Genomic DNA, 26,933 nt, shown 5'->3' on the forward strand with positions numbered 1-26,933 from the left:
GCATGCACTAACCATAAATTAGCCCAAACTGGTACACGTTTTAGCTTCTACAATATCTGGAAAACAGTTTCCAGATCTGCAGCAGCTGCATGTTACGATTTTTAATAATTTAACCATAAAGAATAAAACTAAGAAATTAAACATGCAACATAGGAGACATAGATCTGTTGATACAAGAATTGTCATAATTTTTAAGGATGTGTAACCTTACAGCAAAATTTCCAGAAGTGAGAACCGCTACTGAAAATCAGAATTTTCCAGCACCAGTAACCCCATTTCGAAAAACCATAACAATTTGCATACTCAGAGGATTTCAACACAAGACCTATCAACGGAAAGCTTAGGATGTCTAGTTTCATGATTTGTAAACGTATTTATGTAATTCTAAATAAAGAAAACGATTTCAAGCAAAGAATACAGACTGTTCATATCATCACAACATTACAAACACATATATTACCTAGATCATACCACAGGTAATTAAACGCAAACAACTAATAAAAATAAATCATATAAGTCAAAGAAATACTTAATACCTTAAGGCAAACACCAAGCAAATAAGTTATAAAACTTTCTATTTCTTCTCCAAAGGATTATATTTCTTTCTTTTTTTCTTTATTTTTAGGGTTTGTAACGGTATAGAAAATAAAAGACGGCTTCTTAAAAAGATGGCTTCCTCTTAAATACTTGGCAAGTAAAATATTTTTTTATAAAAACTAATAAGTTACGTAACTATTTAAAGCAATTTGACAAATTTTACTCAAACACAAACACTTAATAATAACTATCCTAGTCAATTTAATAAGGGTAAAAGAGAAAATAACTAAATAAATAAAAGTGGGCATTACAATGACATTTTTATTTACTAGTCACTGATTCTACTTTGTTGGAAGATTTCATTAACAAACTTAGTAAAGTCTTTGCCTTGAAAGACTTAGGACTAGTGGCTTGTTTCCTTGCTGTAGCAGTATATCAAGGATTTATTAGCTAAAACTTCAATGGAAGAGTGCAAAGGATGTGATACTCCTTTTTGTATAGTTTTCCACATAGAGAGGACAATTAAAGGTCCATTGGGTCAAGAATTTGAGAATTCAACTCTTTATAGAAGCAATGTTAGAGTGCTTCAATATTTAATTCTCACTAGGCTAGACATTGCACATTCAATCCACAAGCTTAGCCAATATCTCAGTGCTTCTACACTTCAACATTGGCTTGCTTATAGAAAAGCACTCAAATATCTATAAACCATTGTCACTTATGGCCATTACATTCAGAATGAGGGACAACTCGAAGTTATTGGTTTAACTGGATATACTGATGCTAACTAGACATGTTATCTTGATGATAGAAAATCCAATGGAGCTTATTACATCTATTTTGCTATAACTTAGTTTCACAGTCTTAAAAAAAGCAAGATATTATAGCTAAATCCATTTATGGAAAAGTGAATATAAAGCTCTATCACTACTAGAAAAATGGTCTTTACTGACACTTGGTTTGTGACACTTTATTACAAAGTATCAGTATTTGTATACATATGGGCCATTTTCCGTGTTTAACACATATGTATCACAAATTAATGATACTATGGTGTCTGTAATTGTGACATCAGAAATCGTTGACACTAAAGTATTAGTAATAAAAATAAAATAATTCTAATCACGTAACAGATGGAATTCGAACCTGGCACCTCGAACATCGGAACATTTAAGTTTAAGAAAAAGACCATTGGTCTTTTTCTTGGTGACACTAAGGTATCAGTAAAAGAAAATAAAATATAAATTTCGTTCCAAACTGATTTTCGAACCCAGGACTTTCCAAAGCCAAAGCATTTAAGTTTAAAATTGGAACCGTTCTGACTTTTTGTTAGTTATGCAACTGAATTAGTAGAATATTATAATTTTAATATGAAGCACTTGAAATGTATTGAGCACGGCTCACTAAAACTTTTAGCGGGTTTTGGCTGAAAATTTATTAGTAAATAATATATTTTCAATTAAAAACGGTATCGTTTCACTTAGGAAAATAAAGATAAGTAAAACGCATCGTTTTATACAACCCTAAGACCAAAATCGAAGCTAATTTTTTTCTAAGTCATTCACTCATCAGTCTTTCACCACTCGATTCTCCTTCTCTGTCAAAGCTAAGTAAACCAAACCCTAAAATCATATCCCTCACTGTAATCAAACTTCACGTCGATCCCAACCAAGCTCGAAGCAGAGGAATTCATTTCTATCACGATTCGGTTCTCTCTGTCTCTCTCTCTTCACTGCGATAAATTTGTTTCTGAAGGTGCCATTTATTCATTTTTATTTATTTTTAATTATTATGTTTCCAATTTACAATGCCTATTTTCCTCATGCATGTTGTTTTGTTGCGGTTTAACTGTAGAATGAGTTTTAAAATTCTTAGTTTTTTTTTTTGTAATCTTGATTGTTTATAATTTGGGACCTGGGAAAACCTAACAGAGAGGTAAAGGTAACTGAAGTTGAATTATTGTACTAGAGTCTTTAACTAAGAGTAGTTTTATAAGTGCCTGATTCAAATCAGTTTTCTTTCGTCTCTTTCTTTAGTTGCCTTGTCACTGGACTTTGAATTTCATGTACACTTTAACTGGAATTGATGGATACAATGTCAATGTAGATTTGGGTTTTTCTCATTTTCCCCATTTCTCGAAATTGCATTTTAAATTTTGCATGATGCTTTTAATTTTGGGCCTAACTTGTTCCATTTAATTAGCGCTAGATAAAGATACATATTAACAAAGGGTCAATTCATCAATCCTTTCCCTGTAATGCACTTGCTAGACTTAGTATAAATGCAATATCTCACATGCAAACCCTTCAACAACAACAAGTATTGTCCTTAATCTTTTTTTATGTGATTTCCCTTATACAGCTCTCTGACATAGTAATTAACAATCTGTCACTTTTGAAGAATCACAAAAGTTTACAGTGTAACAGCTGTCTTCATTTGGTAATTCTTTTAAATCACTCACTTACTTTCAATTTATATTATCGTTGTGTTCTAAGTTTTACTTGTACTGAGATGTTTTAAATATTGACATGTATAGTTTTACTTTCGTTTTTGTTGCATAGACTGTTCTGGAATAAAATTTTTTATTCTAATATATACTTTTGTTTGTTCTAATATGAAAAAGAAATTTTGAAAAATATGGATGTGGCATGTTTTGTTGGCTTACTGAATGTGTACATGTAAGTTAGATTTGCTGGCTTGGTGAATGTGTACATGTATGCTCTGTTGGCTTGTTGAATGTGTACATGTATGCTCTGTTGCGTTGCTGAATACTTAGATATATGCTCTTTTGTGTTGTTGAATGCTTACATATATGCTCTGTTGGGTTGCTGAATGCGTACATATATTTAAGTGACTCTAAACAAATAGAATTTAGATTTATTTTGCAATTTATATTTTTTAATTTAAACCTAAAGTTTGGAGTTATTTGTGCAATTTAAGTAAACTTATTAAACTAACAGCATCTAACAAATGAACAAGTAACAATACAAGTTATGGACAAAACTTGGATATTCTATGATAGATTGTCTGATGAGTATAGTGATGGGGTTGATGATTTCTTGGAGTTTGCCATTCTTAATTCTGAAAATAGAATGTCAATTAGATGTCCTTGTACTACTTGTTGTAATATGGAGTTTTTGAGTCCTCAACAAGTGAGGCTACATCTATTTAAAAAAGGTTTTCTAGAAAATTATTTAGTTTGGAATTGGCATGGTGAGGTGGACCGGAAACCTACCTCTGTAAAATGCCAAGACCAGCCACAAAATCAACGTTTTAGATGTCCGGATTATAGTTATGTAGATGACATGGTTCATGATGCTTTTGAGCATTGTGATAAAGATCCTAGTTCTTTTAAGAATGTGCTTGAAGATGCTGAAAAGCCCCTATATCTGGGTTCAAAGCATTCAAAGTTATCGAGTCTAATGAAACTGTACAATAGAAAAGGACTTTATGGTTGGTCTGATAGTGGGTTTTCAATTTTATTGGAAGTGCTTAATGAGATATTGCCAAATGATAATAGTTTGCCTAAGTCCATGTATGAGGCCAGAAAAATAATGAAGCTATTAGGCTTAGATTATGAGAAAATACATGCATGTGGAAATGATTGCATTCTTTATAGGAATGAGTTCGAGAATCTTAGTGAATGCCCAAGGTGTGGAGCATCTAAGTGGCAAATAAGAAAATATGGATAAAAAAAATTAGAAATGGGGTCCCTAAAAAGGTGTTATGGTATTTTCCTATAATTCCTAGGTTGAAAAGAATGTTTCAATCACCACAAACTGCTGAGAACTTAACATGGCATGAAAATAAAAGAATTAGAGATGGCAAGCTTCCCCACCTAGCAGATTCACTAGCTTGGCAGTTAATTGACAAGAAATGGCCTGATTTTGCCCAAGAGCCGAGAAATCTTCGGTTCGCTTTATCATCTGATGGGATTAACCCACATAGCACACTTAGCACTACTTATAGTTGTTGGCCTGTTACATTGATAACATATAACCTTCCTCCGTGGCTGTGTATGAAAAGAAAATTTATGATGTTGTCTCTACTGATATCTGGTCCTAAACAACCTGGAAATGACATAGATGTATACCTAGCACCATTGATTGAGGACTTAAAAACCCTATGGGATGTAGGCGTCGATGTGTTTGATGGTTATAGGAAACAAACTTTTAATTTACGAGTTGTGTTGATGTGGACAATTAGTGATTTTCCAGCTTATGGAAACTTGTCTGGGTGTACTGTTAAGGGGTATTATGGTTGTCCAGTTTGTGGGATAAACACATGTGCATGTTGGCTACTGCATAGTCAGAAAATGTCATATATGGGTCATAGGCTGTTTATTGAAAATTCTCCTAAGCTTTTGTCTGGTACAAATATCTTAAACTTGGTGGCTGACATTGACACCAAGTTTGGGAAAAAGGTCCAAAAAAAGCGTAAACGGGGTTAGGTTGAGGGTCACATAAGGGTAAAGGTGAGGGTAACAGTAAGGGTAACAGTAAGGGTAAAGGTGAGGGTGAGGGTGATGTTGAGGGTGAGGGTGAGGGTGAGTGTGAGGGAGATAGTGAGATTGAAGGTGAGGGTGAGGGTAAAGGGGATGTAGCTCAGTTGCTGTACAAAAAGAGATCAATCTTCTTTGATTTAGAATATTGGGAACATTTGTTAGTTCGCCATCAACTAGATGTGATGCATATTGAGAAAAATGTATGCGAGAGCATCTATGGCACATTACTCCATCAACTGGGGAAAACAAAAAATGGAATTAATGCTAGAAAAGATCTTACACATCCAGACCTTAGAGAAAAAATTAACAAAGCATTGATTATATTAGCTCCTGATGAACAAAACAAAGTCCTGCCCCCTGCCCCGTACACTTTAAGTAAGAAGGAAAAAAAAATGTTCTGTGAAACCTTGCAAAGTGTTAAAGTTCCTGATGGCTATTGTTCTAATTTTAGAAATATTGTTTCAATGGATGATTGTCGTCTTCACGGGCTTAAGTCTCATGATTGTCATACCTTGATGCAACAACTACTACCATTAGCAATTCGAAATTGTTTACCTCAAAATGTCAGATCTGTCATAATCAGGTTGTGCCTTTTCTTTAATTCTTTGTGTTCTAAGGTAGTAGAGCACAATTCTCTAGACCAATTGCAAAAAGAACTTATAATCACCTTATACAATTTAGAACAATTTTTCCTACCTACCTTCTTCGATATAATGGTCCATTTAACAGTCCATCTAGTTGAAGAAGTTAGATTATGTGGCCCGGTTTACCTTCGATGGATGTATCCATTTGAGAGAGAAATGAAACCTATAAAGGGCTATGTACGCAACCGATACCGTCCTGACGGTTGCATTGCAGAGTGCTATATTGCTGAGGAAGCACTTGAATTTTGTGTTGAATACCTTTCAAATTGTAATTCAATCGGACTACCTACTGGTTGTCTAATTGATTTTACACTCGAAAGGCCACTCGGAGGTGCAAATATTAAGGTGGTTGATGGCCCTACATTGGCGCAAGCGCACCAATGTGTTCTGGTGAACACCCCCGAGATTCAACCATACATAGAGTATGTGACTGAAAATTTGAACCTCTTTTTCATTAATTTTTTTTCAATTTTAATAATTCTGTTGGTATAAATTTAGGGAGCATTTGGCCTTATTGCAATCAACACACCCTCGTCAATTAAAAAAGCCTTTATGGTTGCCAACCGAGCACTCCCGTACGCTTGTTGATTGGCTGAAACAAAAGGTTAGATTAACTTCATTAGATCTAATAAAAGTATCCAAGTAAAAGCGCACAAACTTTTCTCTTTCAACTAATAATTGTGATTTTATTAATTGAACAATAGGTAACAACTGATAAAGCAAATAATGTAGTGGTTGACGAAAAAGTATGGTGGCTGGCAAACAAACCCCGCTCAAGCGTGGTTACATATGATGGCTACTGTATTAATGGTTTTAATTTTGCTACAAGAGATCGGGACAGCAACCGCATAACACAAAACAGTGGCGTTTATGTAGTTGCTAACACTTTACAGATTTCAAGTTCGAAAGACAAAAATCCTCATTCTGGGGATATGCCTTTTTATGGGGTTGTCAGTGAAATTTGGCAGCTTAATTATCTAGGGGTTAAGAACGTACTTTTCAAGTGCGATTGGGTAGATGATAGAGGGGTTAATGTTGATGAGTTAGGGTTCACTGGAGTCAATTTAGATCGAATAGGCTACAAATCTGACTGTTTCATTCTAGCTCGTCATGCAAAGCAAGTGTTTTATGTGAAAGATCAGTTAGATAATAGTAAATCAGTTGTTTGTTCAGTGAGCTCAAAATGTAATTATTCAAATGAGGACTTGTGTGATGGCATCGATGAGTATGCACCATTAACCAACAATTTTCCAGAATGTAAGTTAGGTTTGGGTGATGAGGAGTTTGTGTCAGAGTAGTTGTTGATGTTTTTCTTGTAAATATTGGTGCGGAAAATGAATAATCCAGCTACTATGGCTTATTACCACTACTTCCCGTAAGTCACCAACAAATTTGTTTTTTATTATTTTATTATTATATTAGGATATATTAGGATATTAGATTGGTATGTGGTGCACTCATCCACTTTGATGTATTTACAGGTTTGTTGGAGACATGGCAGAAAAAAGGAGCCAACATTTTATCCAGATCTAGAAGGCAGACCAAGACGAAACCTTACAAAAAAGAAAGACCTGCAGAGAGGAGCTAGTGACGACACTGAGGTTATGTACAATTCCTACGGAGTTCCAGTTGGCAAAAAGAGAAATGATCTGAGGAACTACATTGGGGTGATTGTACGAGAAAGAGTTCCAATTATCTATAATGATTGGAGGAAAGTGCCACTAGACATCAATGAGACGTTATGGACTCATTTTCAGAAAAAGTTTAAGTTGAGTCTTAAGGCGAAAACCCAAGTGTTGAAGTGGATGGGAATTGCATTAAGGGGCTTTAGATGTAAGTTGGCCAATGAATATATTCTGCCCAATGCAAACAACTTGAGTTCACTGAAAAAGCCTCCTCTTGAGTATGAAGGCATTAGAAAAGAGGACTGGAAGAGCTTTGTTGATAAGATTTTATCTGAAGCCTTTCAGGTATGTTTAAAATTATGTTAGTTAGATAATATTATTGAGTTCATGTAACCATTTTAATCAATATCCGCTTTGTGCAGGACAAAAGTTAGGCAGCAAAGGAAAAAAGAGCAAAGAATATGTACAATCATCACTTGGGCAGCACAGGATATGCTGGGTTGTTGCATAAAAGAGTAAGTATAATAACCACTCTATACAAACTTATGACATTTTCAATACAAATAATAGGATGATTCATACCAGTTTTCAATTCAATTTTTGTTGAATTATTACAACAGTTAGACCTCAGAGTTACTGAGCGCGAGATTGACCGTAGTAAAGCATGGTTATTGGCTCATAGGAGAAAAGATGGAACTTATACACCTGAAGTGCAGCAAGTGGCTGAGAGAATTGTAAGTTTCCACCACCACTGTCATTATTTAACTTATTTGTTTTTTTATTCCTAATTTTGATCAAATTATTTTTGTATTTATTTTGTAGAGTGAGCTAAGAAGTCAAGTTGAGCAGGGAACGTTCCAATCCCAAGGACCGAATGATATCCTAGGTGAAGCACTTCAAAAGAAGCCTAATGGAAGTCGGGTGCAAGGATTGGGTCAATTCATCACCCCATCCATGTATTTCAATGTCCCTGACCCCACGGAGTTGGCGCGAGAACGGAGAATGTATCAGGAGAGTTTCAGTTTATGCAAGCTCAATTAGATCAAATGAATGCAAGGATCAACGCCTGCAACAACATTGAAGTTGGCAGTTCCAACTTTCCTAACTCCAAAGGTGGTTGCAGTGTTAAGATGGAGATATATCGTCGATCACCCAGCAAAGTTACTCTAAAGTCAGTGACTAACAACCCCAAAGCAACTCCAAAGTCAGTGACCAACAACCCTAAAGCTACCCCAAATCAGTGACCAACAACAACCCCAAAGCTACCCCCAAGTCGGTGACCAAAGTTAGTCCAAAGTTAGTGACCAATGACCCCACTGTTTGTCCAAAACCTGACAAAAACATCAACACACCTCCCCTGCCATCCCCTGCACAGAATCCACCCCCAGTAGTTTGTGAAGCCACTTCAAAAATCACCCCAAGAAGATCTCCAAGATTAACTCCTTCAAAGAGAAAAGTGGATGGCTGAAGGTCTCCTACAAATGTCGTGGTATATCTGTATGAACAGAAATGAACAACAAAGGAACCCATTGTTGTAAAACCAGTGACAACAAGGAAACTGGTTCTGAGAAAGAATACCCGTGGAGCTGTGAAAGCAAGAAAAGAGAACAAAAGTTCACAAATGAATATCTTTTCTTTGATGATTGAGAGCTCCCTGCCACGGACGATTATGATTGCCCATGATTTGAAGACTTTTGGTGTCTACTGGGAGAGCAGATTGGACGAGCAGATTTGCAATGAAGTCATTGAGTTTACAGAGCTCTCAAATTCTGTTTTGGAGATATGGATCAAGTAAGAAATAAAAAACTTGATTTATGTTCTTACTATGTTTTCTGATTTTGCAAACTGTCATTTATTTATTTCTTATATTCATGCCATGAAAGTTTCTTTTTTTAATAGACACTTGTATGAAGAGATGGATAATGGCAGTGGTGTTATTCCAATTCAATTTGGATGCATAACTAAGTTACACCCAAGTCAAGCAAGCTACCCAAATAGGTGTTCCTATATTTCAGACCTTTTGGACAAGATTCAAATAGCCCAAATAATTGTCTTCCCATATAACCCAGGGTATAGTTTATTTATTTTTTGTCTATTTTATTTTTAACATAAATTATTTAAATTTATCTTGTAATCTGTTTTTTTTACTTGTTTGTTTAGTGGCCACTGGGTGCTAGTAGCAATTGATATGGTGAGGCGAAAAATTTATTATCTTGATCCATTAGGTGATAATCCTAATGATGAGTTGAAGCAAATGGTGAATGAGTAAGTTTAATTATTTTACTTAATTCTTTATTAATTTTTTATGTTGTAGATTAATTTGTTGCATCTGTTATTTATTATTTATAGTGGGATAACAATGCATCAAGTGAAGAGTAATAAAAAGAAGGTTGTGCAGTGGGTCTTTGTGAAGGTATTAATGAAACAAAGTTATGATTTCCATTGTTACTTCATCAGTATATTTGAAACTAAGTTTATTTATTTTTTTTTAGTGTCCGAAACAAGCTGGAACCTTTGAATGTGGTTACTATGTGATGAAGTACATCCAGGATATTGTTTGCGATTTGTGCATTCTTGAAAACAATGTGAGTTTCTCCAAAACTTGTTTAATATTTGTTCGAAGAATGCATTGTGAAATGGATTTTCTTAAGTGAATTGTGAAGATGGTTAATGGGTGAACAGTTTGCTGCTTTATGCTTGAAACTAGCAATATAATCATATCTTGTGCTAGGGATTAGAGGAAGTGTTGTGTATGTTTAGGATAATCACATACACTTCATTTGCCATATTTATTATAGGTAAAAGCTATAACGCTATATACATTTTACTGAATGCATTCAACATGTTTGGAAAAATTAATGCCAATTTTTACTGTGTTCTACTATGTATTTAAGGCACTTTAGTGAAACCAAAATGACTGGAGCTGTTGCATGTACAAATAGAATGCATATAAATCTCAGTGTTCAGTGTTAAAGTATTATTGAGCAATGATTGGACCTGCTGCATGTACAGATATAAAGCATATAAATCCCATTGCTGAGTGTTAGAAGTAATATTGAGTAAAGCAAATAATATATTATAAATTATCAACTTCTTAGACAGCTTTGGTAACCGTTGTTTGCTATGGTAATACAATTTATTTGCATGTTCTTCAGTTTTGATGTTAATCCTGGCAAACTTAAAAATATATGTTGTTATTGTGTTGTTCTATTTTAGGACAGATTCTATAATATATGAATATATTTTGTTGCTTTATTTTTGAAGTTCAAGGGCTGTAATGAGTACACTATGGACGATCTTTCGCAACTTCGCGATCAGTGGGCGATGTATGTTGCAAAGTTACTTGTAGCATACAATAATGAGGTAAATTATATTTTTGCTTGTAAATATCAAAGAATTGATTTTTGTAGCATAGTAGCTAATTGATTCTATATACTGCAATTATAGGTGGCAAAGGTGAAGGGAAAGGCAAAGATCAAAGAGTAGATGTACTGATTGTTTCCTGCAAACTGTCATTATGTGTTCATGTAAATATTTGACATGTTTTCAAACAATATTTTGGATATTTGTATTACTATTTTATTTGATATCTATTTAAATGTTGGTACGAATATTATATACTTATATTTAAGTATTCAAATTTGTATTTTAGTTTAATTTGAATAGATTTTCTTTGAATACCATTATTTGATTGTCAAAACTAAAAGAATAATGAAAATAATCGAGTAACAACAATAATTTCAGCACCATTTAATCGAAGCCATTAGCGCTAAAAAATGATTCAGCATCATAATATTAGTGATGCTATAGTATTACAAATTGCTGACACTAAAGTATTAGTATCCGTTTATTCTATCATGTCATATCCCAGTGTAAAACAAACTATTGACATGTAATAATTGTTAGTAAATACTATTACTATAGTGTCATAATATTTTGTGATACTATGGTGAAAGTAACTTTTAACAAGTGATCATTATCAGTAATTACTAATACCATACTGTCATAAATCTGGTAATACTATAGTAACAGTAATCACTAACACCAATTACAAGTGTCACTATTTTTCTGACTCCCAGATTACTGACACAATTAACAAGTGTCAGTAAAAGTAATTTCTGACACTATTCTAAAGTCAGTAAAGACCATTTTTCTAGTAGTGTATCAACAACAAGCTCAGATAGCTACACTCTTTATTCTCTTAGCTCAGCATTGTCAAGTTACCAACTCCAATTCTTTGGTGTGATAACCAAAGTATTGGTGATTTAGCTATAAAACAAGTTTTTAATTCTAATGAGTCTAAACATATTGAATTAGATACTCACTACATCAAAGATAAGGTGCTTAGAAAGGAATTAGAATTCAGATACATCCCAATTGAAGAACAAGTTGTAGACGTTCTCACCAAGGCTTTGTCATTTCCAAAATTCAGTTACTTCAAGTCCGCTGAATGTTGTAAGTAGACCTTTGAGCTTGAGGAGAAATGTTAAGGAAGCTCACATTTGCAAAGAAGTCAACAAAATACAGGATCATAGCAACTGCTGCATTTAGTTATGAGTCGATGACATGGACTGCCAACTGGCACCTGGTTGTTCTGTGGTTGCTTGTACACGTGATGATTAGTTAAAGCTATTCTAATTAGTAGCTAACAATTGTAATTAGTTAGATAGTTTTAGCTAAGTAGCTGTACTTGTATATAATGGCTGTTCAATGTACTGATTCATTTTAACAAGAATTGAATGAAATAAAAGTTTTCAGATCCAGCTCATTTTTTTTCATTTTCTCAGCCAACAAACACTCAATATCTCTAATGACATTACGAGCCTGAGATTTTTATTCATGGTAACGTGTAAGCAGTGCCGCCATCTCAGCGTAGAGATCTTCCACGGCAGCCATATGGAAAGGGATGGACGAGAATTGGAAAGTAAGAATTAAGAAAATTTAAAAAGTTGAAGTTGAAGAATGGAAAGGAATCATGAAACAAGCTAGGAAAGATGTTAAGGGAGGCGAGAGATGCTAAACAGCTAGCTTGCTTAAGGACTGAAGATTAGTTCTGCTCAGTTGGGAAACTTATCAAACATTTGGTGTGCCAGAATCAAATCCCATCAAAACATATCTGAAAAAGAATTCATAGATTCACAAACCAACATTCTAGATTACAAATTGACTTTAACAGTAATGTAATTGTTCTTTGTTTTATGCAAATGCAATCATTGTCTCAGCAATGTTACTTGGACAAGAATTCTACAAAATTTTGACAAAAGATCGAAAATTATAGAAAATCAAATAGTAGCGTTAAATACAATTTTTATACAAATTAAGAAAATAATGATATTATAATTTCATTAAATTAGCGTTAATGAATTCAAAAGTGTTGATTTTTATACAATTACCTCTGAGTTGTTTGTTTTTTTTTCAACTTTCTCTCATTCAAACCAAAATTGAGAATTATAATAATCTAGAGAGTGCAAATCCTGCGAAGATGTGCTGAGATTATAACTACGTAATGTTTCTACTCTCAAATTTTAATCAATAATAAACTTTGAGATTTCGTAAGAAATACAGATGATTTCACAGATAATAATAGTGTTCCAAGTGGTTGACAAAACCAACCAAATAAGACGCCTTGATTGAGTTCTACTAATATTATATATACAGAATCCCCTCTTGCTAATAATATCTGAAGTATATCTGAAGTATCAAGTTATTAATATTACTGAAGGAGCAATAATTGCTTGCGAGAAGCATTATACCAGCGAGCATAAGAAGCATGAAGGTTAGGCCAGTCAGCAGAAGAGCAATAAGTGAAATGATGAAGCCATAATGACAACACTTGTTCTTGTTCATCTTCTTGTTCAAGCATATCAATAGTCTCTTCTAATACTTTCTCAAGTTCAGCTCTTTCGTTCAGACTCATTACAGGTACATTGACGCCATTGCTACCTCGGCAAAGCAATGGTAGCCATGATACTAGCATCTTCTTGTTCGTTTTCCTTTGTTCCTCTTTCTTGCCTTCTTCGGGTTCTTCTAGGCTGAGGTCTTTGGCATGCTTGAAAAAGAATGCTGTAAAATAATATTGAATAAGCAACATTCGATAAGTATACCAAGAAATATTTGTTGTGTTTAAACACTGCTTAATGAGAAAGTCATAAGATTGATTTTATGTGTCGATGTCAAATTCTACGGTTTTAAAATAAATTAAAATTATTTTTTCTAATACACTGATATATTTTAATTAGAAACCTATAACAATACGAATTATAATCCTCACATAATATCAAAAAAATATCTATTATTAAAACTCAATTCTATATACTCAAGCTTGAGTGCATTGGATTGTGCTAATGGATTTTAGATCCTACAATTTAAACCAAATAAAAACTTAAGCCAAACCGATGCAAACCATAAATTTCAATTTGTTTTAAAGAGAACCATATCAAACACTTGGACCTATTTTTTAGATTCAATTTTCTCGACGCCCCGATTTTTGAGGTCCAATTTTCTCGAGGCCATCCGCCTGTTCAATAGAATTTGAAGATTGGTATCGTGGCCTCAAATTTCGGGCTCTTTTCTTCGCTGGCCTCCAGTGACCTTGGGCTTTGCTGACCGTTTCTCCATGGCCCGCCCAGAAATCTGGTAATAGTAAACTAATATTTGAAAATTTTAATTGAACTACGGCATGTGGTGTGCCTCGGATAAATATAGTTTGTGGAAATTTTTTCTGGTTTTATGTGAAAGGTCAATTAAGGATTGCTATCAACTTGTATCATCATAATTATGACAGCTTGAAAAGAGTGTACTATTTTTTAGTGACGCGGTCATAGTAATTCACGATAAAGTTTTGAATCCCAATTACCATAATAGCAGTCATCACTTTCAAATTTTATCATGTGTTTAATTCATCATTCATATGCTGCAATATTTCCTTATCATATGTTTATTAGGCCTGAAAGGTCAATAAAGGCAGCTATTGAAAAATTTTAACATAACATAATATGAATCTGGTCAAGTTACATAAAATTGTAACTTACAGTAACTTAAGAATTGTTTCCCAAAAACTTAAAACTATTTGATAATTAAATTCTACTTGGCTTAATTGGTGCAATTCTTAGGTTGTTGTAAATTACAACACTATCGTAAGTTATCCACACCCATATAACACATATATTTAGGATTTTGATTAAGTGAAAGATGTATGTGTACAATTGTAATTAAGACATCTATGAAGCGGGACCTGTAGCTCTTTATAACAAAAGTTCTCGTGATCGCTATTCCATATATGTGTGTGTGGGCGCATGCATCATCAGCGACATTATTTATTTTTATAATTGTATTTTAGTGCGTAGTTTATCAATGTTGATATGTCATAAATGAAATAAAAAACGTTATTATAAATAAATAATATAAATATAAAAGAAATATATATATTAAACTAAAAATTTTATTCATTTTATTTTTTAAATCAACTAATGTTAAAATTACACATACAATTTGTATTATATACCCAATACACAACACACTACTAGAAGCAATCGAATCTAGTTCAATCTTAGTATATCTCAATCCTATCCAATACAGTACATTCCTAGTCTACTGACCAAAGATGTCCTACCACTACAAAAGTTATAATCCAACATGGTTACCGTCACAGAAAATCGTGTCATTCAATAAATTAAACTATCATCTGCCGTAGTTGTATACTTGTATCTAATAAAAAAAAAATTCACATAAAAGTGTCTTATACCGATTATTTAAATCTAATAATTAATTCTATTTGTCAACCACTCTTTGGTCAAGACGTTAATGACTCCCACATCATTATAACACCAAGAGTTCCGTCTCTCTAAGTTGTTGTGAGTGTAAAATTTTTATAATTTTTTCCAAGGTTTGCTATTTTAGGCTTAAAAAAACCCTCTTCTCCGCTAAACCAAATATGAATGTACCGAAGAATGGCACTCTGCCTTTACAGCTTTTGGATTTTAAAATTCACTCCTACTGACTCCAATGTTAATGATTTTATTTAAAAGTTTATTTCAATAATTTTATTAAATCATTCATAGCATTATAAAAAGGGTCTCCATTTGGTTGGTTCACAATTTTTATTTGACTATATACGTGTGCGACAAAAGAAAAGCTTCACATGTCCTGGATATACTTAATTGCAAAATCACCGCAAGCTTTTAAGTTTGAAGCACATAAAATTATTGCAAAAGAACAAATGATTGCAACTAACTAATAGTAAAAACTTTCTAGTTGACGATGACATCAACGATCAGTAGTAACCAATAGAAGAATTGGCTTTGAGAATAAAAAGCATATTCTTTGCCCAAAAATCAAAACAACACAAGTGTTGCAATTTAGCCTCCAGAATTTTTATTGTTGGATTCGTTATTATTCCATCCATGTTATAATTTTTGTGTTGAACCGTTGAAATTTTTACTTTACACTTCCAATTTTTCTAATGGTTTTTAAGTTTCATATTATCTCAAATGTACTATTTCGTTGATATATCCATAAGTTTATTGAATATAGTTCCATAAATTAAGTTAATTAGAGAACAAGACCACTACTACTAGATTTAAAAAGATATATCTGTTCTTACAAATATTCTACAAAATATATTGCCCACAAATTCACATTTTTGAGAATAAATTTATTACAAGTCATTTTAAGAAAATTCTAACTGAGGTCTTAAAGAATTTAGAACACCAATCTAATATTATTTAAGATGATGACGGATGAGATCTCTACTACCAGACTTAAAAAAAAAATTCTATATATTCTTATTATATTTTAAGAGATATGTCGCTCACAAAATTCGTATTTATGAGAATTAATTTATTATAAGACATCTCTTAGCAGTTTTTGAAAAAACAAAGTTTAAGTTTGTACGAGAGATTTAAAATTTTGTATTTCACACACATTTGAAAAAAAAAATTGATGCGGAATTAAATTGAAATGTAAATGCCATTAAAAAATAATTAAATAAAACTGTAAAAAACCACACCTGAGATCTTGACCAAGGAACTTTGGAGGCGCGGCTCAGCTGAAAGAGCAAGGCAAGCCAGATTCGAAGCCGATGCCCACTTTCCAACAGCATCATCAATATAACCACAGGCCGCCAATTTCTCAGCCAACCAAAGCAATTCAGCTGCCAGTTTGTCAGCCGAGATCCCAGACCGGTTCACCTCGTCCGAACCCAAACCAAACCGGGTCAACACTGCCCTTAAAACCCGGTTCAACCTGCACTGAACCGGGACAACGCCATCCCCGCAACCACCCAGTTCCAAAACTGCGGCTTCAAGTTGTCCAAGTGTCCTCGAAAAAGCCACCGATAGAACAGTTCTGTTGACTTCACGTAACGCTTGAATGTTATCCCTATGATTCTCATCAATAAGCCTCTCAGCTAAAGATCTAACAACTTGATACTTTCGGGAATTAACGGGGATATCATTAAGGATTGATAACAACTGTGAAAGTGCTCGAGCGATACCCGAGTCAGCAGAGGGTGAGGCTGAGGCGGAGACGTAATTGTCCTTTTTGGGAGCGTAAATATAGAGAGAATTGGAGTTGAAAAAAGAAGGGAGAAAGGAAGCAAGCAAGCGTAAAATGAAAAGAAAAAAAGTGATGAGTATACATCGAATGATTTCGAGGAGTTTGTATTTTCTGGCTAAGCTTAAGAACGATTTATCTGCGTAGATGAAAATGGAAGTTGCAAGGTTACGAAGAAGCAAAGGGGCTACGCTGATGCTGCTGGGTGTGTTTTCCATCATGCCCATCTTCTTCGATTTATTTTCCTTGTTGTTTGGCTTAAGAGAACAATAAATTTTGAGATATATATGCAAAGGAAATGGGGGTGGTGGCGTACAGTTGATTTTGATGACTAATGAAGAAGAAATTTGTAGGCGCATTTTCGACCGTAGAATTGTATATTGTAATTTAAGGTTTGATAGGGATGGGGGCAATAGCTGTTTTACGGGTGCCGCTTGAGAGACTTTATTTGTTTAAGAGAAGCCAAATCTATGTATATAAAGGCCTAAAGGGGAATTTATTTGCACTAAAAATCTCTATTGGTTATAGACAATTCGGGATATTCGGAGAATTTTCATACAAATGTCTCGAATATTATCAAATCTCAGAATTAAAACAAGATGCATGGTCAAAACTTATGGCTTTGAGTATGGGGGTATGCGAGTCTTTTCAAATTTAAGGGATGTTAAGTAACAAAGAGACGCCAAACCCAAGTCAATACGGCAATACAGATTCTGAATCCTCTCTGATTTTTCCTAATTTTTGAACGAGATTTTGATGCATGCCATTTAAAAAAATTTTAATTAGGATTTAATTTATTTACAATTTTTGCAGAGTAACGGAAGTTTAAACTTATTTATCACTCCTCAAACCTTCATGATAAATTGTAATTTATTGTAATTTCCACTTCTTTCTCTATTGCCTTCTTCCTATATGCCTCCATTAAATTTTAGTTGTAAATCTTAGGAAAGAAAATAACATGAAAAAATTTCAAGAAAAGAAAAAATCTAGTTAGATTATTATTTTTATTCTATTTGATCTTATTGAACCTTGAATATAATAGAAATTGAACTGGTCACTAAAAGATTTTTTCATTTTTTTCTAATTATCAAAATGGGCAAAACTATTTAGTGATGTTGTACCAAACACCATTTTGATATTTTCTTTAGCAATCTCTATAGTTTTCTGTACCTAATAAACATTATAAGTTTTAATAATTTTAGACGATAAGCCCCAATTAAAATATAATAATTTCAAAATTCTAAAAAATTTATTTGGCATTTTCTTCAACAATCCCTATTGTTTTCTGTAAATAATAAAAGCTATAAGTTTTAATAATTTTATGTAATAAACACAATTAAAATATAATAATTTTAAAATTCTAAAAAATTATTCTCTCTGTCTCCTTCTCAACCAATTTTAAATTTAAGTTTCATTCTTTATAATTTTTAATTTAAGTGATAGAATAAATATTATACAATTTATTTGTTTTCATATTAAATAAATAATTAATCAACTTCATACGTGTGATAAAGTATAAGTAATTTTACATAATCTCAAATTTACATATAGAAATTTATTATTTTGGAAATATTATTTATAAACTCTATAATGAATTTAAATGACTGTCCAAGCATTTATTTATTTTTTATTTTAATATTGTCAAAATTTATATAAAACCTTGTCCAATTTTGTGTTACACTAAATACAAAATAGTATTATTAAAATCCAATTGATATTTTAAGTAGATAGAAGTGAAGAATATTTTAGCAAGTTAAAATAATCCATCCATATTTTTACTATATAAATATGTTCATTTACTAAATTACCTTTGATAATAAATTTTTTTAACAAACCAATGTGTCAAAATTTTGAAACTTAATCTTTTCTTATTCTTTTAGTAAACATAAGGGACCACATCGTTAATAACCAAATAACAACATCCAAGCCGTTGGAGTAGCCTTTGCAACTCCAGAGTTGGATCCAATGATTGGATCACAAAAAAAAAAAAAATGGGTATGAAACTACAGTTGCATTGTAGTTGGACCCAAATCAAAATTCATTTGTGAAGAAAGAGGAGAAATAATTTAAATTTGATTTAATCTTAATATTTGTTTAAGATATCGAGATGATATAGAATGAGGAAAGAAAAAACACAACAGAGAGAGAAAAATTTTCACCTAATTGTTTTTAGAAGCCTTTCCAGTTTATTTTTCTTGGATTTTTGAAGAAGAAAGAAGAGAATTAGAGACGTAATTTGCGCAGAGTCAGTTCCGTTAGTAATTTAATTAGTTTTGAAAACTTATGTTTTTGGCATCTAATAATTAATGAATATTCTAAATATTTAAGCCTTAGAATTTTTTAAAGGCCAAGTGTCAAAATCTTTAACGTCAATTGTGAAGGCTTGTACACATTTCAACATTTGGCTATCAATTTATTCTTTTTAAATTTGTGGTTATTAATTACAATAACTAAATTGTATAACGCATTGTATTTCTGTTCTTACAACGGTGTATTGGTTGTTTTGACCCGTAATGAAAGATTTAGTTTCCTTATAAAAGGATTAAAAAAAAAACAATGTGACGCATTGGCATTAATTAAAGAGTAGAATTAGAATTTTATTTGTTACCTAAAGGAAATTGCAAATCTACAGATCGTCACTTTGTAGTAAATCCATGAGAGTTAATGGTGAAGAAGAAGATGAAAGTGAAGAATCAACTATAAGAAAAGATTTTAAGTGCTTCAGTAATTCCTTGGGCTTTTCTAGGTTAACCGCATGCCCTGTGTTCTCAATTATTACCAGCCGAGCACTTTCACCAATATGCCTAAATATGCCATAGAATGAATAACACATTAACTTAAATTCAGATAATGATTAATGAATTAAGAATATTGAACGAGATTCTTTTAATCAAACAAAAAGACCTTTTCAATCTGTGCCCTAGTTCCAATGGGAATATCTGATCTTGTTCTCCCCATATTATTAATGTTTGCTGCTTTACGAAAACCAAAAGGAAGATATAGACTATTTTTGTAAGCAAAATGATATAATTATCCAAAATTACTGACTAGAATAATTAAATTACCTGTGCAATCTTGGGAAGATTGCAAAATTTCCTGTCTTTTAAAATGGTCTCGATCAATTCCCTCTTCTCTTGTACGTATTCTGTACACATGACCTGCATGTGCAAAGTTTACAATCACTGGCGAAATCAAAATTTTGGTTCAACATGGTGAGAATTAATAAATTACAAACATGAGAGGACCAAAATTTAAATAAATAAATAAAATGAGAGTGTAAAAAAGTAAAATTTTCAAACAATTGAGCTAGTAACTTTCCATTACAACTGTTATCTTCTTCGAATACAATTTTTTCCCCTAGACTGGGATACAGCATAGGTCCGTCCCTACTTACCATGCATGCCACCAGTGGGCTAAGATGTCTCAGCTTCTGGTAAAATAACTGATAGGTCCTTTTGATTACTTTTATTCTATAATGTTACCATAAAATTTTTTATTATCATTCATAATTTAATCTATATTTTATTCCTTTTTATTTGTGCGTTTCAATCTCAATTCGTTTATCTATACCTTTATATTAAATACTAAAATTTTATCAATTTTTTGCTTGAAAATAAAGATTTTGATTAATGCATGCTGATTTGAGAAACATCATTAATGAAAAGTATGAGCAGTATGGATAAGAATTTTAAAATATATAAAAAATAATACAATTATCAATGCATGCGTAACGTATATTTATTGTATAGTTGACGTAATAAATCTTAAGTATTCTAAAATTTCTCCAAAATGGGAGTGGACTTACGTCAATGAAATCTGTGAGGAAACAAGAGGGAACTCCTCTAACAGGCTTAGAATTCACAAAAGAAAACCTGATTAGGTCCCTTAGTTTGTCGGGCGTTTGAGGAACCAAAATGTTGGCAGCCTCGTCAATATCCTTAACTGGAAATAGACCTTCCTCCATATCATTCTCTTCTAAACAAACCCCAGAGCAACACAACACCACCTTCTCCAATACTTTGGGAAACTGTGCGGCCAAACTGTACCCCACAAATCCTCCGTAACTAATCCCGACAAGGCTCATTCTCTTGACGCAAAACACCTCCATCAACCTCATCACACAACGTGCCTGGAACGACTCCGTTCTGTCCGCCCTCGTCGTGTACGACTCTCCGAAGAAGACCAGGTCCGGAACGTACACGTTGAATCGCGGCGTGAAGTGCCGGAGAAATTCCCCGTATTGCCACATCGCGTTGGCTCCGAAACCATGAAGTAAGAGAAGATTCGGTTTCAGTATCTTTGGGAATTTAGGGACCCAACACTGCATGACGGTGCCGTCTCCGAGGTCCGTTGATGTTGAACGGAGACCAGCGTTCGAGAAGGAGTATCGGAAGAACCAATCACCAGAAGCCGTGAAGCTGAAGCATCTAGTCATGATGATGATGATTTTACGTTAATTAATTTCAACCTAGATCTTAAAATCCAATTAATTATGATTTTAATTTAATTTTTGAGCATTATTAGGATCTTGGCATATTGTGGATGGAGATGTTTGATTATGAAGGGTGACAAGAACTGAAATCTAGTGAATAGATTTCAATGTCACGTTGGAGCAAAGTCTGGATTGTAAGACAAATACTGTAACCTTGCTGTTTATTAATCGGCTATTCGTTATGAGAGAACTAAAATAAACAGCGTAATTAACGCAACGACAATATAACTAATTAATCCTACAAAAGCTCTTACGGCATTTTAGGATTACTTTGCTGTCAAAAGTGATTTTAAAAAATTAATTTTAGTATTTAATAATTTTTTAGGTCACTTTTAATAAAATTAGTTTGAGGAGATTTTAAAAAGTAGGAAACTAATAATTTTTCAAACTCTGATTTTGAGAAGTGATTTTTATACTTGATATAATTTTAGATATATTCTCATACATATTAAAAGAATTTAAAATTATCATTGTTAATTAGGATATAAAATCATTAAATTTAAAGAGATTATTATTATTATTACTTATTATATTGAGATAACAAAATAAAAAAATAAAACTAATAGTAATTATTGATCATTATACATAAAAAATAAAAAATATTTTTATATACATGTTTATAAATGTGTTAATAAATTTTGTTCATCATTATATCAAATTCAATTATTTAAATTCTCACCCTAGTTTAATAATAAAATTTACCAAACACATACAATTGCTTTTAAAATCAGAGCACTTTTAAAAATAAATTTTACTTAACGTTTAACTGATTCTCTTTACTCTTAGTCATTAATAAAAGCTCATTTAGTTCTTATATTTTGAAGTTAGTGCCCGCTTAATTATTGTATTTTTAAAAATGCCTCAAAATGTTCTCGCCGTTAAACTATTAACACTATTGTCGTGACTTTTTGTTCTTTTTTGCTTACTTTTACAATATTACGCTCTTACAATAATATTTCTTTTTTATTTGGATATTAATAAAAAGAAAATAATTAAATTACTAATTTAACCTAAAAAATAAAAACAAAAAATATATATATTAGTTTTTGTAAAAGCTCACGTATTTATCTTTTGCACACTTAGTAGTTTTCCATACCATTTTTGATAATTTTCAGCACTAGATGAGCTTTTCAATGTTCAAACTTCTCCAATCTTAAACGTTATTTGATGAAGTGCTAAAAGATAAATGCATTGGCAATTGCAAATGAAGTCAATGATAAGATTCATGCAGCTATTGATTAAAATATCATTAAAAAAAGAAGTACCTACCACTAGAAGTTCTGAAAAAAAATGTTACCATTGGTAAACTAGTTAATAATGCTAAAACTAGCACAAAATAAAGAAACCAATAAACAAAGGCAAATGGATTATGTTTGGCTTTGTAGTTTTGAACACTTGAAGTTAACTTCTCCCCATCAGCAAATAAACAGTCGTTGATCAAAGTTGCATCATCATTGCTGCAGTTTTAAGTAAATAAGTTCTCAATTAAAATTGTGTGTAAATGAATTACCTTAGGGTACTCTAACATGCTAAAGAATTTAAGATATAACATACCTTTTATTTACTTTTTATAATGTTGTTCCCATTTAAGTTTGAGAGGGTTGCATTAGAGAAACCGTTATTTTTCCTTTTTGCTTCTGTCCCATAGGGTTTGGTTGACTTCCATATTGCTGAAATAATAGAAAAAATAAAATAAAAAGATGAGCACACTATTATACTAATAAATCTAAAAATAAAAATAAGAATGATTTAAAGACCTGCTTGTTTGGTTGTGCCAGAGGATGAACCAACTTCCATATTGTCTCTTAGCATTCGGCTGACTTCCAATAGGTCCAAATTGGATTTGACCTCCACTCAATTGCCTTGCTGAAGTAAAAAAGGATGATATAGTAAATTTATTTTATTTATTAAATTGGTTGATAAATTAATTTTATTTTTGTTTGTTAAAAATTACGTACAAAAACATGTACAACAATCACATACATAAAACTTTCAACCCCTAAATTAAGATAAACTAATAAAAACTACAATTACTAAATAAGCATTTAAAAGGTTAATCAAATCACAATGACTTGATGAATAGGTTGTGCCGAAAGCTGAATCAGTATTTGTATCCTTCATCAAAATGAAAATGTAACGTTAGCAATCCATGTCCGAACATTTAGTGACCTGAATCAATATGAGAATGATCACATTTTAAATGCTATTAAATACCTCTTTATTGAATGGGACAACTCTTATTGTGTCCAAGTTTGTTGAACTAGCTACATGTCAAAGTGTACCATTCCTTTCAAGCTAGTCCTTTATTTCTTCTCTTTCTCTTTTATTGTTATGCTTAAGCCTACCAATTTTAACATGTTTCACTAGAGAGACAACAGGACAGGCTTGTCAATTGGAGGCCAATTACATCGGTCCAGTATTGGGCATAAAGTCTCATAGTAAGTCCGTAAATGCACATCTTTTCGTAGACTCTTATCAACAAAGTCAACAGTTTCAAGATGACTACATGAAATGTGATTAGTGTAAAAAATTATATGTTTATTAAGGGTAAAAATGTTATTTTGTACTTATAATATAATTTACATTTGTAATTATGTAACATATTATGAATTTCTAATTATTTTTCTAAATATTTGATTTTGTGTATTTTTATGTGTTTATTAGGTAAAAATAATAATTTCACGTAATTTGAGGCTTCAAACAAATGTACAGATGTCAAATTTAGATTCTGGAAGTCCAAGAAATTAGGTCATTGTCGAGAAGGATCTGCCACTTTTGTGGTAAGTTTAAAAGTTTTTACTGCGGTAAATGAGGTAATTGTGAAATTATAAGTTTTACTATGTTATGTATTGTAATTGTTAGTGGAATGTATTGAATGTACTTGAGTATATTAAGTTAGGTTTATATTTTGTTAGTGGGACAAATTTATTGCTAAGATTTAATTAGCTTTATTTATTTGTGTGGTGTAGATTAATCATGTATTAGTATAAATAGAGAGGGGGGAACACACTTTTCCACACATTTCCTTCTCTTCTTTTCCCTTAAATTTTTTTTCTCATCTCTCTTCGTAATATATTTTCAATCTATAAAATTAGTTTTATTTTCAATTTTCAAATAATTTTTTTAATAATTATTTTTTTAATTTTAATAATTTCCTTTATTTCAAATATGTTTAGCTAAATACTAATAGTTAGGGGAAGGTGAAACTCTTAGTAAAAAAATATGATTTAATCAAATTTTATTTTTAATTATATAAATTAAATTATTTTTCATCTAATTTTATCCATATTTTATATTTTGAAATTTTGATTTATTGTAGACAAACATGGGGTTTGGCATAATAAATTCTTAATATCTTAGTATAAAGTATGATAAAATGATATTTTGACTTATTGCATACAAGTTAAGTTTTGGCACATTAAGTACTTAATCCATAATAAAATTAATGGGAAAATAATTGTAATTTATACAATTAATCTTTTGGGCAATAAAATAAAAATAAAAAGAATTTATTAAATTGTATTTATTACTAGGAGTGGATCCATAACCCTAACTAATTCAATTTTATAGTTTTTCTCAAATTAAATTGCATATATTTAAATTTTATTATCATTTTTTTAGATAAAATTAAATCATTTCTCTGTGGATCAACTTCAGACTCACTGAAATATAGTATAATTAGGCACTCTTATACTTGAGAGTAAATTAAATGCTTTAAGTCGTATCAAAATGCATGCTATTGCATACTTACAAGATAGGCCACTAATTTGCCAGCCCCCACAATCATACTTAAATTTCTTCAAATCAACCACATAATATCTCTCTTCATCGTCTATAAATTCCAACACCTCATACTGAGCTTTAATAGCTTTCACCACAATCAATTACCTTGAAGCCTTTTGCCTAATTTCTATGCACTTTTGGAGAGAATGCCTCAACATTGTTTTTCTTATTTTCGAATGAGCCTTTTCATAATCTTCAATCTGTAAATTCAAGCAATTGAAGGATTAGTTTTTTTCTCGTACTTGTTGATTAGAGAATACCAACCCTCTGACATATTATTAGTAACATGATCAATCTTGGGAAAATGATCAAAAGTATGACATGCCCAAGTTTCTGGTTCATCATGCATCAACCATTCATAAGCCTTTTTCTTGATTTCTTTAATTTTTTTCATTTCATTTTCAAATTCCACTTTGTTTGCTCTCTCACAGCCTTCCAAAACATTCTCCTTAAACCCTCAGTAGAGTTTTACTTCTTAAAATTTTCATAAATATATCTTGCACAATATCTCATGGCACACCCGAGAAAAACTTCATCAATTGCCTGAGTTAAACCTTTTCCATTTGTCAGACATTATAGTACGAGCCATATCATTCAACATACCAGGATGTTCCTTTAACAACTCAAGAAACCACTTCCAACTATCCTTGCACTGAACCTCACAAACGCAAACTGCCAATGGGATTATGTCGTTATTAGCATCAAATGTAACAGTTGTTAGTAAGATACCATTGGATAATGTCTTGAAGTGGTAGCCCTCAACTCCAATGAACCTTCAACATCTACTTATGAACCCATTTCGTAGTGTATCAAAATTTATGGATATCCTCTTAAAGTGAACAGTAACACGGTTTGACCCGACTTTGAACAGTAACGCGGTTTAGTTGAAAATAATCATGTGTAATGCATGTACCGTACGCGCAAGTTTTGGTCCACTAATATACTGCCACGTCACCATCAACAGTTCATAAGAATTTTAGACCAACAGGATCATGACACCTCATCAGTCAATGCCACATCATCGGTCAATGCCATGTCATCGATCCGTCTATGTAAACAGTGTCGTGAACAATACCGTAGACAGTACCGTACATGTGAATAGTACTGTACATGTGAACAGTGCCATTTTTCCTTTTATGCTCCTCTTAAGGTTTTCGACTGTCCTGAGTTCAAAAGTGATGTCCGCTTTGCTGTTTGATCTCTCGTTTATTGTGAAATGACTATGATGCCCTTAAAATACACAAAATACTTAATTAAAATAAAACACATAATTAAATTACAAGAACCTTAAATACATAAAAGTAAGGGTTGTTAGTAAGACTTGAAATGTAAAATGACGATTTTCTCCTTTATAAATATACATTTTCTAACACTCAACACACCCCCAACCAGCTTATTGCTAGTCCCTAGCAAATAAAGCGAAAACAAAATTCAAACACAAAATGATTTTTTTTTTAAACACTCATGTTTATTTAATCAGACTAATGATAACAATCAAATAAAAGTATAAGCATTATCTCAAGTCTAAAGAAACATCACACCCACATCAACCATCCACATGAATCAGCCCAGTAGACTTTGTCATAGCTACCTTTAAGAATGACATGTTAAACCCCAAAATCTCACTGGAAGTAGTGACACTCTCACAAAGAAATTAAATCCAATAAAAATAGTCACTCCAATGAATGGTAATTAAGAGAAACTAATAAAAAAAATGATATCACATGCTCTCACCAAGATGAAAGAAATATGCCATCAGCTTAGAAATAATAGGATCTCAAGTCAAATAAAAATGC

The 26,933-nt window shown here is 32.2% G+C and overlaps 3 protein-coding genes across 4 annotated transcripts; 1 reads left to right on the forward strand and 2 right to left on the reverse strand.

Moving 5' to 3' along the window:
* Nucleotides 1-8,979: 8,979 nt before the first annotated feature.
* Nucleotides 8,980-10,796, forward strand: LOC127899333 (uncharacterized). The gene is made up of 7 exons (XM_052432690.1): nucleotides 8,980-9,101; nucleotides 9,210-9,380; nucleotides 9,471-9,575; nucleotides 9,660-9,723; nucleotides 9,803-9,895; nucleotides 10,575-10,673; nucleotides 10,758-10,796. Exons 1-7 carry the CDS (start codon nucleotides 8,980-8,982, stop codon nucleotides 10,794-10,796), a joined length of 693 nt encoding a protein of 230 aa, XP_052288650.1.
* Nucleotides 10,797-12,819: 2,023 nt separating this feature from the next.
* Nucleotides 12,820-17,276, reverse strand: LOC102621648 (uncharacterized). Of its 2 annotated transcripts, none has more exons than XM_006493827.4 (2): nucleotides 16,318-17,261; nucleotides 12,820-13,373 (listed from the first exon to the last, which is right to left on the reverse strand). In XM_006493827.4, exons 1-2 carry the CDS (start codon nucleotides 17,219-17,221, stop codon nucleotides 13,024-13,026), a joined length of 1,254 nt encoding a protein of 417 aa, XP_006493890.2. In that variant the 5' UTR covers nucleotides 17,222-17,261; the 3' UTR covers nucleotides 12,820-13,023. The 2 variants fall into 2 exon arrangements, with proteins under 2 accessions (XP_006493890.2, XP_052288892.1); XM_052432932.1 differs by lacking the exon at nucleotides 12,820-13,373 and adding an exon at nucleotides 13,406-13,943 and having other exon boundaries at nucleotides 16,318-17,276.
* Nucleotides 17,277-19,488: 2,212 nt separating this feature from the next.
* On the reverse strand, nucleotides 19,489-21,297 carry LOC102622745 (uncharacterized). Its single transcript, XM_006493829.2, has 4 exons — nucleotides 20,668-21,297; nucleotides 19,928-20,020; nucleotides 19,767-19,834; nucleotides 19,489-19,666 (listed from the first exon to the last, which is right to left on the reverse strand). Exons 1-4 carry the CDS (start codon nucleotides 21,295-21,297, stop codon nucleotides 19,489-19,491), a joined length of 969 nt encoding a protein of 322 aa, XP_006493892.2.
* Nucleotides 21,298-26,933: the final 5,636 nt, after the last annotated feature.

Source organism: Citrus sinensis, chromosome 8 (assembly GCF_022201045.2).
Source record: "Citrus sinensis cultivar Valencia sweet orange chromosome 8, DVS_A1.0, whole genome shotgun sequence".
Taxonomy (NCBI): domain Eukaryota; kingdom Viridiplantae; phylum Streptophyta; class Magnoliopsida; order Sapindales; family Rutaceae; genus Citrus; species Citrus sinensis.